Source organism: Xyrauchen texanus, chromosome 43 (assembly GCF_025860055.1).
Source record: "Xyrauchen texanus isolate HMW12.3.18 chromosome 43, RBS_HiC_50CHRs, whole genome shotgun sequence".
In the NCBI taxonomy this organism is placed as follows: domain Eukaryota; kingdom Metazoa; phylum Chordata; class Actinopteri; order Cypriniformes; family Catostomidae; genus Xyrauchen; species Xyrauchen texanus.
The window spans coordinates 25490385-25506203 of NC_068318.1; the positions used below are offsets into that span (position 1 = coordinate 25490385).

At 38.0% G+C, this 15819-nt stretch overlaps 1 protein-coding gene across 1 annotated transcript in view; it reads left to right on the forward strand.

Moving 5' to 3' along the window:
• LOC127635435 (kinase suppressor of Ras 1-like) overlaps nucleotides 1-15819 on the forward strand; it is a 34250-nt gene that overhangs the window by 12854 nt on the left and 5577 nt on the right. The window contains exons 2-18 of the mRNA XM_052115486.1: nucleotides 1599-1739; nucleotides 5148-5286; nucleotides 5602-6061; nucleotides 7655-7830; nucleotides 8299-8368; nucleotides 10616-10699; nucleotides 10824-10885; nucleotides 10975-11084; nucleotides 12015-12183; nucleotides 12689-12730; nucleotides 13051-13099; nucleotides 13451-13514; nucleotides 14120-14613; nucleotides 14839-14935; nucleotides 15027-15160; nucleotides 15248-15379; nucleotides 15534-15669. Of these exons, the coding sequence (XP_051971446.1) occupies nucleotides 1599-1739; nucleotides 5148-5286; nucleotides 5602-6061; nucleotides 7655-7830; nucleotides 8299-8368; nucleotides 10616-10699; nucleotides 10824-10885; nucleotides 10975-11084; nucleotides 12015-12183; nucleotides 12689-12730; nucleotides 13051-13099; nucleotides 13451-13514; nucleotides 14120-14613; nucleotides 14839-14935; nucleotides 15027-15160; nucleotides 15248-15379; nucleotides 15534-15669 (2559 nt within the window). The remainder of the gene's footprint in view (nucleotides 1-1598; nucleotides 1740-5147; nucleotides 5287-5601; nucleotides 6062-7654; nucleotides 7831-8298; nucleotides 8369-10615; nucleotides 10700-10823; nucleotides 10886-10974; nucleotides 11085-12014; nucleotides 12184-12688; nucleotides 12731-13050; nucleotides 13100-13450; nucleotides 13515-14119; nucleotides 14614-14838; nucleotides 14936-15026; nucleotides 15161-15247; nucleotides 15380-15533; nucleotides 15670-15819) is intronic.

Sequence of the window (15819 nt, forward strand, 5' to 3'; positions counted from 1 at the left end):
GCAGGTGCTTCTATTAATCTGTGGTTGAGGCAGAAATCTGTCCATGTTGTGTCCTTTTCTAAATTCTAAGAGATGTTTCCCCTTTAGAATTTTTCACTGCAGTGATGCAAAGCTCTGGATCGGAGCTGATTTCAACATGTTTGTGACTTTGATTTTTTTGTTCCTACTGGAAAAACATGCATACTGCATTTCATCCAGAGAGAACATGCATCCTTGGAGATTTCACACACACCTCATTAAAGGGTGTTTCTCATTTGGCATGCAATTAAACTTAAATTAAATATAGAAAGATGTGATGTGTGATGAGATTTTGTGTCAATATACTAAAGCGCTGTGGAATTATAGCATCAAGTCCAAGTTCATGAGTTCCATTCCCAGGTAATTTACGTAATTATAAAATGTATACCTTAAATCAGTGGTTCTCAACCTTTTTTGAACAAACGCCCCCCTGACCTCTTCATGATCCTCTTAACGCCCCCCAAAAAAAAAAACAAAAAAAAACAAAAACACTTCAGAAATACTATTACAGCCAAACAATTGCAACACTGATACCTGAAGCCTGAGTTTTTGGTAAAAAAAAAAAACTGAAACAGAAGTTTCTTATTGTATTTAAACTACATGTAAAAGCCTCAAGTTGAGTAATATTGTGTTTGGAAAAAAATGCAAAAACACATGGATCGTTTGAAAGGTATTGCAAATGTATTTAGAAATTCAAACAAATTCAGGCTCACACACACATTTTTTTAAGATGAACCAATCACGTGAACAATAACGTAACTAACCTAAATGGCCAATGAAAAAGCAGCGGTCGTTCGCGCACTCAATTAGGAAATATATACTAGGCTTCAAATTTGAATAGCCTACAAATGGTCATTTGATTTCAAATGACGAACAAAGACGACAACAGCTCGGCCACCTGAACTCAACCGAAGAAAAAACGACGTCAAATACAGCCAATTTTTTTTAATAATTACAGTCATTAGTGTGAGCCCTGAGCACTAATTATGCGCCTAATTATGTATTCCGCGTTATGTACAGAAAAAGCCGGTGAAAGCGCACCTCTATTTTGCGCTGAAAATTCTCCGCCTCTTAAAAGCATGTGTAACTTAGGAAGCGGCTCTCCTGGCATATCCTCCTGGTGAAGTGGCAGCAGTAATCCGAGCAAGACGAAGACATAGGCTAAGGAGAAGAGCTGAAAAGATTTTTGCGCAGGCCGCCTGTTGAGTACCTCTGAGTAACGCCCCCCATTTGTGCCTGAGCGCCCCCTCTCTGCTGCCTCGTTCACACCGCCCCCCAACACTGTCCAAACGCCCCCTAGGGGGCGGTACCGCCCACGTTGAGAAACGCTGCCTTAAATGCACTGTGAATCAATTTGGATTGTCTACAGAATTAATTGACAAAATCCATGAATGTAAATGCTCAGAGGTGTCCATCATGCTTATTTAACATTTTTGTGTCTCGCTCCTTATAAATCCTTGTTCATACAGCTCTATGTGAAAATGTCCTGAAACCTGTACAGGCAATAAAGGCCTCTCTTAAGCTCCACCCCCTCTGAAAGCCCCTCCCTCATGTGTTGTGTGCTCTGCTGTCCCCTGCAGGTAAAGCTCATGAAGTACATCTGTAAACAGTTGCAGTGTAAGCAGAAGGTGCCAGACACAGAGCGCCCGGCTGCCTTGTACAGCTACCCAAGGCTGGAGGACTGGTTACGCATTATCAACGTCAGACCTAAGCTCATAGAGGTAATGCATGAGTGTGTGTTTTTGGAAGAGAGAGAATCGTAATGCTGTGTATCTTTTAAGCTGGATTCATTAAAGGTGAAATACATATCCAATTAAATGTAACACGTTGATTTGCTTGTAAATATCCTGGAATTTGATAATCTAATTATCTAGTTAGTATCTAATTTCTGTAAGTACATTTTCTGATAATGTTCCCCCCTTTTCGCCCCATCATTTCCTTTCTCGTCTCTACTGTCTGTATAATAAAAGTGGCTAAAAAAACATTAAAACACAAGGTCAGGTCATAAGTGAAGTCCAAGCATATGTCCAAGCTCAATGTGATTGTGAAGGTGAGATTCAATTCATTTTGTGATCACTTAGAAGAGAGAGAGATAGTGAGAGGGAGAATTCTCAGCTAATATGATACTAATATCACTCCAGCCTCAGGAGCTCCTCTCCTCTGTTAATCAGACCGATTAGTAATTAGGGACTCGGATTAATTAGTATAAAGGGGCACGTGTCTTGGGAATTTGGAGTGGGGTAGTGAAAGAGAGAGGCAGAGTGAGCATTATTTACAGCAGAGATTTGGGGTGAGTGTAGTCTGCCATATGTTGCCGCAACAAAATTCTATAAATCTAAGAAAACCCATGAAAATCTTTGGGGGGGTCCAACATTTTTTACATGGAATGGGTTGCCCCCACAAGGCCCCTGCCATGTTGACAGCACATGACAATCTGTGTTATGCAATTATCTGAGTTACTACCTCGAATAATGAAAATAATAACATGTTTACATTATATAGCGCTTTCAGCCAACGCTCAAACATAAAAGTACATGTGAACAACACAAGCAAACCAAACAATATAACAACAAACACAATATACTTACTACACACAACAATGGAGCACAAGTCAACAGTAGCCTAGTTTCCATCCACTTTTCGCGCTGTTTTGTTATCGACAAAGTGAAAATGCGTAAAATGTTGTTTGCCATATTTGCCGTCTTCTGCCTGTTTTCAAATGGCCTTTTATCTATAAAATTGGTGTGCGTGATGACAGCATGCCTAAAAACCACTTTGTCGCATAAGTTTTGGTTTATCGCAACAGAAATCTGCCCTTAAGCCGTTTCCATACAGAAATATGTGTTTATCGCAAATTCGCCTCCAAGATGTCTCTAATTTTTTTCCTCTGAAGTTTTGGTAAAATGGGGAGATTATTGATACAATTCTTTGAAATTAGCCAGTTTACTGTCATTTTAATGTCACAAATAAAAGCAATCAGAAGAGGAGGAATTGCAATCAAATGGGAACAGTTGCCCTTCTGATAGGACTGTAATATTGGTCCTATATCAGTCTTAGTATAAGGACCATCAATAGATGTGTATATGCTGTGTGCACCGCTATTCAAGAATAATTGATGCGGTGTAATATCAGGGTTTACATATATGATACATTCCTGATATTCAACAGGCCATTTTAAAGAATCATCTAATCTAAAGCATCGCCATCACAACTGCATTATGTCCCGCATATTTGTCCAGCAACTTTTAACAACCAACTGAACTTGATTATCATCTAAAATTTATTTTAGAGTCATTATGGAATTTACATTTTCTGAAGAAGCTCAGCAAATGCGATCTGAGGTAAAGAGGGTTAGATTTAAAATATTTAAATGTTTTCAAATGTTCAAAAGCTCATTTTCTGAAAATGAACTCGGCATTGGAAAAAATAGTTCTGATAGTTTATAGTCTTGAAAAAAGTGTAGAACATTCTGAGAATTTCCATCTACAGAACAGGGTAAGGCTAATTTAAGTTTGTATAAAGAAAAGGTAAATATAGGTCTAAAAAGTTAAGTTAATTTGGAATTTTTTTTTTAATTTAATACTTTTTTAATTTGAATATTTATTTAATTAATTTATATAATTTATAATAATTAAGATAATTTATTTTGAACTAAATACAGGGAATTTTGCTGGCATTTCTTCAAAAGTAAACTAAACAATAATTTAATAGAATTGTGCTATATTTTAGTGTTCAAAAAAGCACACTGAAGCTTTTCTCTTAGTATTGTGTATTTATTTTTAATTTAAAACATCTTTGTGCATAGAAATTATATGTTTTGTGTGCTAATTCCATGACTGCAGTCTATTATTTTGAATGGTGTTGAAAAATCATCTTTAATAAATAAACGGATGGCTACCGCGATAAAATTAATCACAAACAGTGGCCATTCATTTGTTCTCCTTGCAGTTGTTGATCTGAATGATATGAGAGTAGAGATTTTTGAGAGTCTGCATGTAGAGATTTTTGAGAGTATCCTCAGAGTCCAGAGGAACACACAAAACAGTGCATGCAGGGTGGAATTAGGCCAATACCCTCTATTGATTTGCATTGTGAAACGAGCCATGACATTTTGGAAACGTCTAAAAATGTGCAAACCTAACTCTTATCATTTTAAATCCCTTAAAAACCATGAAATGAATACTGAAAAAAAGCCCCTTTGTTCAGATGGTCCTGAGGCTGCAAAAACAGACTAACGTGAATAACAAATTGTGCCTCAGGACACTGACACATTCACCCTAACCAAATTATCAAAGCACAAAAAGAAAATGATCTGACTTATTGGACTGAAACAACACAAAAACAAATGAAACTTGAATGTTATTTGGCCCTAAACAGAGAAGATGCAACAGCAGAATATCTGAGCACAGTGAAACGGTACAGACTAAGCAATCACACTCTGGCTATTAAGCTATATTAGCTATAAAGCTAATGATCAGGACACTCTACAAATGGGCAATTTTCTGCTTTCGACATTTAACAAGACACTACACATGTTTATAACTGAGAGCAAATTATACAAATTTAAAGTCACAGTATTCCTCTGATGGTATCCATTTCTTTAAAAGTTTGCAGCCTTGGAGCAAATCTGTAAGTTTTTGATTCCATGCTCATGAGAGTGTTCTGACTCTGGTCCTGCCCTGATTGTAAAACGAAGCATGACTGGTTGAAGATAGAATGTGATACGATATGCCAGAGTAATGTGGCCGTTATCTGATTGGCTTGAGTAGACGATGGGTGGAGTCCAACTATTTGTGGATTGCCCTCAGCTCTCACGCTAGAAATGTTTCGGAATTCACAAAAGTGAGCTGACGTCCACACATAAATGTGCGCGATTCCCAAATAAATGCTGACATAGTTGTGTTTGTGAGTTAAAAAATATATTTGCAAATCATTTGATGAGTTCCTCATTTTACTTATTTGTTCATTCACTTTATTTTTGTGAAACTCCTTACATGTCTTTGTGGATCTCATTCAATTTATTTATGAACCAACTTTCTATTTGTGAATCTCTTTTCAATTGTCTCTTAACTAGAAACAATTCTAACACCATATATCTTAGATTGGGCTGACCGTCATTTTGTCTCCAGGCAGTTTTGTCATTGGACGCTCTGCTGCAGATGCCCAGCAGTCAGGTGCAGGAAACCATGAGAAGGCTGGGCTCTAGTTCAGACGAGTGTACAAGGCTGTGTGCTGCTCTTAACTGTTTAAAGAGTGCCTCTGAGTCAGGTGAGTAGCCGACAGTTTTTCCTTGACTTGTCCTAAAGCTCCAGCATAACAAAATACATTTTCCCAAACACTCCCTCTGTTGGCTAATATTGCAGTTGGGCCACTAAAACAAACTAATTGCTATTCCATTTTTTGCCACTAGTGCCACAGAATTTAAATACGGCACATTAAACCAGGAATTAAAACCTCGAATTCTGAGAAGATATCTTTATTAAGTTACTTCTCCAGTCAGATTCATTCATTATATTTGATATGTTATAGATTTTTTTTCAGGCTTCCTGTTTTATCTAATCAGAGTGTGTTTATGAACTGTAGGGGAGTTTAAAGAGGACAGCTGTTGTTGGTTCTCTGAGCCTACGAGACGGGACAGTGGCTTAACTCCAGTGGATCAGATTCCGTTACTGGGAGGTTCCCTACGACCACACAGTCCTTCTCCTCTAGCCCGGCTCCTTACCACACCCTCAACACCCCTCACCTCCTGCCCGTACCCCCGCTACATCCTGTCACCCGGAGAGGTTCATATCTCACATGGTTACGCAGAGAGTCTGACCGACCCCAGCCCGTACTACACGTCTCGGCCTGTTCGACTTCACGGACACACCTCGACTCCGCCTATAACTCCGCCCTCAAGGAGGAGACAGCGCCTCAAGCCGCCATGCACCCCTCCTCCCCCCTCCCGCAAAGTTCTACATCTACTCCCCAACATCACACTGACCCGCAGCAAAAGCCACGAGAGTCAGCTCGGCAAACGCATCGAGGACACGCCCACAAACAAGTAGGTCATGACAGGGATCAGCATCACCTTTATGCCTTAAATTGCCATGATACTGTTGAATAATATTGTAGCAAATATTTCTGATTTCTGGTATTCATTCAAGGTAACATTATCTAACATAGAACCATCTTTTTCTGCCAAAGTGTTTATGAATTTATTGCTCTCATGGAGTTAATTTCCAGCTAGTAATGCAAATTAAAAGCTTGAAAGCAAAAAATGCTTTTACAGCACTTAATTATCTTGTTAATGTTAAACTGGTTAATGTTAATATATACTATACTAATAAACATTAAAGTTGTATACATTAACATTAGTTAATGAATGATGAACTTACATGAACTAACAATTAATGTTACATTTCTATAAATTAACATGAACCAAGATGATTAAATGCTTTAAAAATATTACTTCATTGTTAGTTCATGGTACAGAACCTTATTTTAATTAGTGTTACTAATAAAATGTATCTTTTTATGTGGTATAGCCTGTCAAAATGTTGGCAGAGCAAGTACATTTACAAACCTTCTCAACTACTGAACTATTTTAACTATGATTCCTTACTGTTTAGCCCTCTTATGAGAGTATAAACCACAGAATACAATCAGTAACATTTCTGCAAGGCTGTTAAAGTCATGCTCCAATGAGAATAAATTCTCTCTTAAATTGTGTACTGAATCAGGTTGAAATGCTGGTGACTAATAGCAATCTGTGATGATGTCATAACCACTAACGCCAACTCTGTGACCACAGAATTTAAACACACTTCCTGCCCACTGTTTCATGACATTTGTTATTGCTTGAACAATCTGGGTTGTTCAATAGATGATGCTGATATCTAGAGAGCAGGGTGACCATTATTATGTCTTCATACAGTGCTAAGGGTTAGGAGTTGTTATCTCTGTCCTAATTGAATTCAGTTTTATATTTTCAACATAACAATTTGAGTGACAAAGATGAAAGTAAGTGCAGACTTAATTCTGCACTTATGCTTCAGTGGATGCAATCTGACCTTTTGTATGAAGCAGTTAACATGGTCAGTGTAACAAATGTGCTTAATTGATTTATGACAAAAAAAAGTGCAAAATAATAAATATGTTTTACATCATAACGTTTTTATATTTTTTTTCAAAATCTTTAAACTGCCTGTTTATTTCCAGGTTTAAATTAGAATTTAAATCCCAGATTTTCAGTGTAGAATGTTTGAACCCCATTGTGTATATAATATTTATTTATTATATATGATATACAGTATATGTAGATTATGAATATATAGATTATATACTGTAAAAGAGATACAGTATATTTATAGAGCATATTAATAAAAAACTATATATTTGTATGCTATGTATGTACAATTGACAATTAAATGAAAGTTTTACACAATATTTTCTCCAAAATCACTCAAAAATATTTTTTAAATATGTGTGACTTCGATTAATTATCCAAGCATTTATCTTGACAGTTATCTTTATTAATACTTGTAATCCCAAGATTCGAAATATCACCCTAATAAGTTAACCTAGCCTGTCACTAATGATTGTGATCTTAGTTTTATTCTCTCAGATTACACTGACTGTCTTTCATTGTCCTCAGGTGTGTGAAGAAGAACAAGCTGTTGCTGAATGTCCAGATTAATGGAAACGGCTGTGAGGACTCTCTGTCTCGCTCACCCACTCTCTCTGCACGGACCCCTGGGCCTGCACCTGCCACAGCCCCTTACACCCTGCCGGGCACACCTACCCTTCAGGAGGAGCACAGCGGACTGAGGAGTGAGTTCAACAGCAGAATTACACCATTTCATACATACTCACGGTTCTTGACTGTAAAGATTTTAAGCTCAAATAGAACACACTGCAATAAAGTGCCTGCTGAATTCTGTTTAGTCTGGGTCAAAGGTCAAAGTTTAGCCTCTCAGTTTGAAGAGGAAGCTCTCACCTGCACTCTATGCAGTCAAGTACTCCTGTTATGACTGGTGGTTCTGTTTTTATAGGAACAGAGTAAATGATTCACACTTCTGTGTCAATAGAGCTTTGATACAATGATGTGTTTGTGGTTGTGCATATTTGTAAAAGAACTGCTGTTTACTGAGTGGAAACAAGCATTTGTTGTGTTTTTAGAGTTCCAATGTGTCTGGGGGTTTTGCTATGTCTGGGACCAAGTTGTTTAGAATTTCTTCCTTTGAAGAAGATCTAATTGAAACACATGTTTCTGTCTCTGTCTGTCCTGTTTCTCTTTAGATAATGTTACTGTCCACCGCAGTTCTCCTCAGGCTCTGCGGAGAGACATCGGTCTGGCTGTCAATCACAGGTAATCCCGCCTCCTCTCCCTCTTTTACCAATCAAAGACTCTCAAAATGCAACAGGTGCAAATGATTGTATAATCCTTTTTATAGTAGATGTAAATTTGGGTGTGTTTGGGTGTACTTGGCTGTAGTTTGTTGACAAATCTGTCCCTAGAATTTAACTAGATATAACAAAAACTCTCTTTGGGGACAGTTGGGGACAGGGTCAGAAATTAGGGGGGCTCATGGCAAAAATGCCCCTAAAAAATCAAAATGTGGGGGCAAAAAACACCAGTTTCTGTAAAAAAAAAAAAAAAAAAAGTATAACATCTGTTAATAATAGTTCTTAATATTCTATAATAATTAATAATAAGCTTAGTTATTAGTTATTGTTATTATCACATAAAATATTTTGAGTCACTTTACAATAGAATAGGGCAATTTTTGAACATAATTTATTTTTTTTTTTCAAAAGTATATCCAGAAGACAAACAATATGCGTCTAAACATGATTTTAGTGTAATAAAATTGCTTACTATCCTTTTCCGTGTAAAGTTATAGCCAATTTTACAACTTCGTTGCCATGATGATGTAATGTCAACTAACCCTGAAACCCTAAATTGACTGTAAAAATTACAATTAAACCATTTTACACCTCAAATAATGCAATGCAATTTAATTTTAAATTTTTTATCATTTTTATCCCCTTTTCTCCCCAATTTGGAATGCCCAATTCCCACTACTTAGTAGGTCCTCATGGTGGCGCGGTTACTCACCTCAATCCAGAGGACAAGTCTCAGTTGCCTCCACTTCTGAGACAGTCAATCCACGCATCTTATCACGTGGCTCATTGTGCATGACACCGCAGAGACTCACAGCATGTGGAGGCTCGTGCTACTCTCCGCGATCCTTTCACAACTTACCACGTGCCCCATTGAGAGCGAGAACCACTAATCGCGACCACGAGGAGGTTACCCCATGTGACTATACCCTCCCTAGCAGCTGGGCCAATTTGGTTGTTTAGGAGACCTGCCTGGAGTCACTCAGCACACCCTGGATTCTAACTCACGACTCCAGGGGTGGTAGTCAGCGTCAGTGCTCGCTGAGATACCCAGGCCCCCATAATGCATGAGTTTTAACAGAAAGTAATTTAAGTGTTTTTATAAAATTAAAAGCATTTCTGCCTTTACACTCTCCAAACACTGGCCACATACAGTTCCATTGTAAGTGCCTTACTGTAACCTCAATTTTTGCTTTTTTTTTTTAAAGAAATGAGGAATGATACAAAAATTAATTTTGTGGTAATCAACATTATGCCACAAATGCTGTCGACTGAGCTTAACTTGTATTGAACCCATAATATTCATTTAATTAATTAGGTTTAACAATTTATATATAAAGAGACAGTATATTTTGTAACTATTTAGAAAAAAAACTATTTTTTATAAATGTAAAAAAATGGTTGGGGACCTTCTTATTTGGATTAAAAAAATGTTTTCATTGTTTTTCTGATTCTAAAAATGCAAAAAGTTATCATTTAAGGGTTTCAGGCCTGTATCTAAACAAGTATATTAAAACTATATTAAAGGAATGTTCTGGTTTTAATACAAATTAAGCTCAGTCAACAGCATTTGTGGCATAATGTTGATTACAACTAAATATACAGTTATTTCGACTTGTTCCTTGTTTATAAAAAAACAAGAAGCAAAAATATGTGTTATATTGAGGCACTTACAATGGAAGTGAATGGGGCCAGTTCATAACCAGTAAAATACACATTGTTAACCATAAGTATAACCATTAGGCATTAACATTATGTGTGTTTACATTATTTTAGTGTGATAAAATCACTTTCTAACCCTGTCTGTGTAAAGTAATATCCAATATTACGACTTTGTTGCCATGATGGTACACCACTGGCAAACTCTGTGAGCAATATTATAACACAAAAATGTGTATGTTTACATGTATAATGTTTATGTTTTGTGGCTCTACTTTTAAACTTTTGTGTATTTTAATGTTTATAGACCCCATTCACTTCCATTGTATTTACATTACTGTAACCACATTTTTTGCCTTTTTATAAATAAATGAGGGACAAGTCTGAATTATTTTACAGCGTTAATCAACATTATGCCATAAACGCTGTATTGAACCAGGAATATTCCTTTAAAACTTTATTAAAACATACAGTACCATATATATATAGATATATGTGTATGGTATGTCCACACCTAGACAGCTAAGTAACGTGTGTTTGTGTGTGTTTACAGGTTCTCCACAAAGTCATGGCTCTCCCAGACTTGTCAGGTCTGCCAGAAAAACATGATCTTCGGGGTAAAATGTAAACACTGCAGGTGGGTTTCTACAGGCGTTTACGAGACTACAACTACTAACTGCTGCTATATCTCCTCAAAGTCATCCATGTAAATATCAAACACTCGGCGGAGAAACTCACAGCAGAATCTTTTACTACTGTAGGTTAAAGTGTCATAACAAATGCACTAAAGAAGCACCACCCTGCAGAATCTCCTTCCTGCCCAGTAAGTTCATCTTATCTTATGCTCAGAACATAAACGAATATATCAAATTTCTTTGGCAAAAGTTTGAATGTTTTTAATTTGCATTTCAGTCACAAAGATTCGTAGGACTGAGTCTGTACCCTCGGACATCAATAACCCTGTGGACCGTCCACCCGAGGCGCCACAATTTGGGACGCTACCAAAGGCAATAACAAAGAAGGTAATGATATAAGACAAAGGGTATTTTTAGACGGGCAAACAACAATATAACTTGTACTATTTTTGCAGCATGATGTATGTATTTCCTGTGCAACAAATAAATATTGTTTGTGATTTTTAACATCTGTTTATTGACTTATTTAATTGGACTGCAAAGAATTTAGATATTTTTAACAAAACTGGATTGAAAATGCAAAATAAATACTTTTATTTCCAAGATAATTACTTATCTCAGGCATAATGAGGTCATGAGTCAACAATATAACTGCATACCTTTTTACATACTGTTTATGCATGCAGGATACAGTATACTCTAGTATTCCATTCCAATCATAGCAACATTTTTAATCGAATATTCTTGTAATGCTTCCATTGTCTTAACAATCAAGTTCAACGGTTGATCTCATTGGGTCAAATGGACCCGACTCATTAAATCACAGTTCAATACTCACAATTTGCACATTTTCTCCCCAACAACGTAATCATCAATAACTAACTTACAAATGTAAAATGTACTAATTTAATATACATTAAATGCTTCAAATTTACTTTAGAATACATGCATGTACATAATGTGTGTGTGTGTGTGTGTGTGTGTGTGTGTGTGTGTGCCGTGGAAGTGCATATGTGTAGGGGATATGTTTGTTTGTGCATTTTTGGTATACTTAAAAATATAATTTTGTACTGTTCCTTGTAAGTCTTTATATGAACTGGGATTAAACTGACCCAGGGGACCGTCTTAGGTTTTTTTTTTTAAAAACATTACATTACCAGGTTCACCTTTTTGTGGAGGATGTCAAGATGTTTCAAGCTGAAAAGGCTAAAGATAAACTGACGTTAATACGTGTTAACAGTTCAAACTGGTCAAATTGGCCTGTAAGGTCATTCTTAATAGAGCACTAAAATCATCAATCTGATTTTCTTCTGGCAGGATCAGCCGCCTGCACTGAATCAACTGGACTCCAGCAGTAATCCGTCCTCCACTACTTCCTCTACACCTTCTTCTCCTGCCCCCTTCCAGCTGAGTAACCCCCCTAGTGTAACTCCACCCCCAAACCCCTCCCCAAAGGGTCACCGTGAAAACCGTTTCCACTTTCCAGGTAAGCACCTGAACATTAACATTCTGGAACAAACCTAAAAGTGAACAAATACTACACTGATAACACATAAATAATATGAACAATGGCACTCATTCTGGGCAAACTAACACAAATGATCTCTGTTCAAAAACCTAGTGAGACTTTGCTGTATATTACCTATATAGTGAGCTGCTTTCAAAGAAAGATGAGCCCTTCAGCCAAAGAAGGTATCTTAGAAGGTAGCATAATTATGGATCCAACATAATTAGCTGCCTTTCTTTTGGAAAAGCTTTTGCATCAGAAACACATATATGATGCCTTAAAATACCATCTAAGTAGGCAGCTCACTGGGTTTTGGTACAAAGCTATAGACACTTTATTTATCGCTCCATCTGTATGTAACACTCTAACTCAAGATAAACCATGTACATACGCAAAGCGTCATTGAGACCTCACCTCTAATCTCAGTCTGTCTCTCTTTCCCCTTTCTTCCTGTCTTCCTCTTTTCCTGTATTCCTTCACAAAGCTGCCTGTTATTTCCAGCACAGACAACAGTTTATCTTTCCTGGTGAGTTGAACACAAAATACTGAATATTATTTTCGTAAAGTTCTCAGTGATCGGTCCTGACTCAATTTTACAAATCTGAGCATCACAGTTGCTTAAAGTAATCTGTATTGCAAGCTGGCTTGGTTTAGATTTGCTTTAGAGTTGATCTGCCTCCTGCTGGTGATTTGTGACACTGCATATTAGCTTTAATGCTAGAAATTCTGCATCAGTTCATCAGCTAGCAGACAGCAAAGCTATTTCCTGCACACAAAGTGTGAGTACAGACAATACTAAATCATAATTGGAAATGTGATTGTTCCGTATTTTCATCTTTTTCACAGATGTGTGCAGTTCCAGCCTTCTTCATTCTGATGGACTCCCAGATACAGTGTAAGTAACGACTTTTCAGCACTGGAAATGGGTAGTTGACAGGAAGTTGACATGCCTGTGGTGTTTTCATGACCTCATATTAATTGAGAGACTATGTGGAATATTTGTACCTTTAAAAATAAATGTTTCACACTGCAGGGCCATTGAAAATGAATTGCAAATGGTAAAAAACTTAAATTAAATGGTGACCTGCAGTTACAGGAGTAAATATATACATTTTCCCTTATACATGTATACAAATTTTAACCTAAAATGTAATAAAAGTTTATGGACTTGTTACGTGGCAACTACTGAAAATGCTCACTACTTCTGTATTCTGTGGTTTGGTTGAATGGTTCTGTCTTTGTACAGCAATGAGATCGACCCATCTGTGGAGGAGATGCACGCAGAACAAGATGAGGATGAAGAAAGAGAGGTGAGAAGTGGGTGGAATTAAATTGTTGTTTGATAAAATAATAATAATAATCTGTTTTAGCTGTAAAGCTAAAAAACATATTGTTGAATATTCCTACCATCGAAGCAATTCAAGCTTGAAGTACCACCAGGGCTTGACTGGGAAGCGAAATCAGCTCAGGATTTTACATGGCAACTGGCCCAAAACTTGGGGGGAGTGTGAAGGTGATCTGGGCGGGGGTGTTAAAGTGCGTCGGCCCACCGGGAAAATGCCCGGTATGCCAGATTACCAGTCCAGCCCTGAGTACCACCTGTTTTCAACTACGTTTAAGACATGATGCAACCAAACTGACACCTTCCAAAAGCGTCCGTCTGACACATGTGTACATTGGCATGCCCTTAGACAAGACTTTATAATAAATTTATCTCAGACAAATTTCGCATTCAGTTGCAACATGGATTGGTGTGGACTGTAGCCAATGATAGGTTTATGTTTGCCATGAAAATGAATGAATTTTCCACGATGAAATATAAATTAAAAGGACAAATTAATCAAAAGACAAATAATGAGGACTACTGTAAAATAGAAAATAAAAACTGTAAGCTCTTACACTGACTATCTGGTAGGAGCTAGAGGAGGAGGAGGAAGAGGAGGAAATAGAGGCAGAAGAGGAAGAGGACGAAGCAGTGGAGGAGGAAGAAGAAGAGGACGAGCTTGAGGAAGAAGAGGATGAGGATATGGAAGAACTGAATGCCGGCTCAGAGGGAGAGTGTGAAGGAGACGAGTTGGACGATCTGCCCAGCACACGAGGAGGAACCCATTGGAAGGGACCTATCTCCCGTAAGGCCAGTCAGACCAGCGTGTACCTGCAGGAGTGGGACATTCCCTTCGAGCAGCTGGACATGGGTGAGCTCATCGGTAAGGGCCGCTGGGGTCGGGTTCATCGTGGACGCTGGCATGGAGAGGTGGCCATCCGACTCCTGGAGATCGATGGAAACAATCAGGACCATCTGAAGCTCTTTAAGAAGGAGGTGATGAACTACAGACAGACACGTCATGAGAATGTCGTCCTTTTCATGGGAGCATGCATGGCCCCTCCTCATCTCGCTATCATCACCAGGTAACATCTTTTAACGTCGTCCGCTGTGTTTCAAGTAAGATAAACCCATATACATGATATGGGTTTATCAGTCACCAATGCAGATGCAGGTTTGGCCAATTAATTGGCCTAGTCAAGATATCTGTTGACCATTAGCCTTTACTATCCAGTTTCGATGAAGAATGTCCTGCAAATGGTCTTTGAAAAGCACATCTATAATGTATAAAATCGATCTGTTCCCTACAGTTTTTGCAAAGGCCGGACGTTGTACTCTGTTGTCAGGGACACGAAAAACACACTGGACATCAATAAGACACGACAGATCGCACAGGAGATTGTGAAGGTTATGATTGTGTGATTAAAGCTTGGATGTGTTTTATATCTGTACAGTTGCGTAAAACTGAAGCCCTTCTTCTGTTCTCTGGGTTCCTCAGGGTATGGGCTACCTTCATGCTAAGGGCATTGTTCACAAAGACCTAAAATCTAAAAATGTCTTTCATGACACAAACAAAGTAGTCATCACGGATTTTGGCCTGTTTGGGATCTCTGGTGTGGTTCAGGAGGGAAGGTAATTTACTGCACTGGTCTTGGGGTGGTCGCTGTGTATCCATCAGTGAACTGTATGTGTATATCAATCAACTACGTGTCTTTTCAGACGAGAAAATGAACTGAAACTTCCTCATGGGTGGATCTGTTATCTGGCTCCAGAAATCGTACGCAAGATGAGTCCTGGAAACAACGAGGACCGACTTCCGTTTTCTAATGCTGCTGATGTTTATGCCTTTGGGTAAGAAAATAAAACAATTCTGTAATCTCTACTTTAGCTGTAAATAAAATGTCTAAAATCCCCAAACGTATGTATAGAATCAATGCACAGTATGGACACAAATCCCCTCGAACAGAAGCACCTTGATCCACAGTCTTTCGCTCATCTCTTTTAGCACCATCTGGTACGAGCTGCAGGCTCGAGACTGGCCTATTACCAGTCAGCCTGTAGAGGCCACCATCTGGCAAGTGGGCAGTGGAGAGGGCATCAGGAGGGTGCTGGCAGAGATCAACCTGGGTAAAGAGGTCACGGTGAGTGCCACATTTAAATGTATTTAATATTTGTCATCTGCTCAATGGGATGGGAGTGTCCTTTCTAGCAAGAGTAAGCAGGATGCATTAAGGGATCTATCAATCTATATATATCTGTCTATCAGTTGGTAATACTATGGTAATCTGACA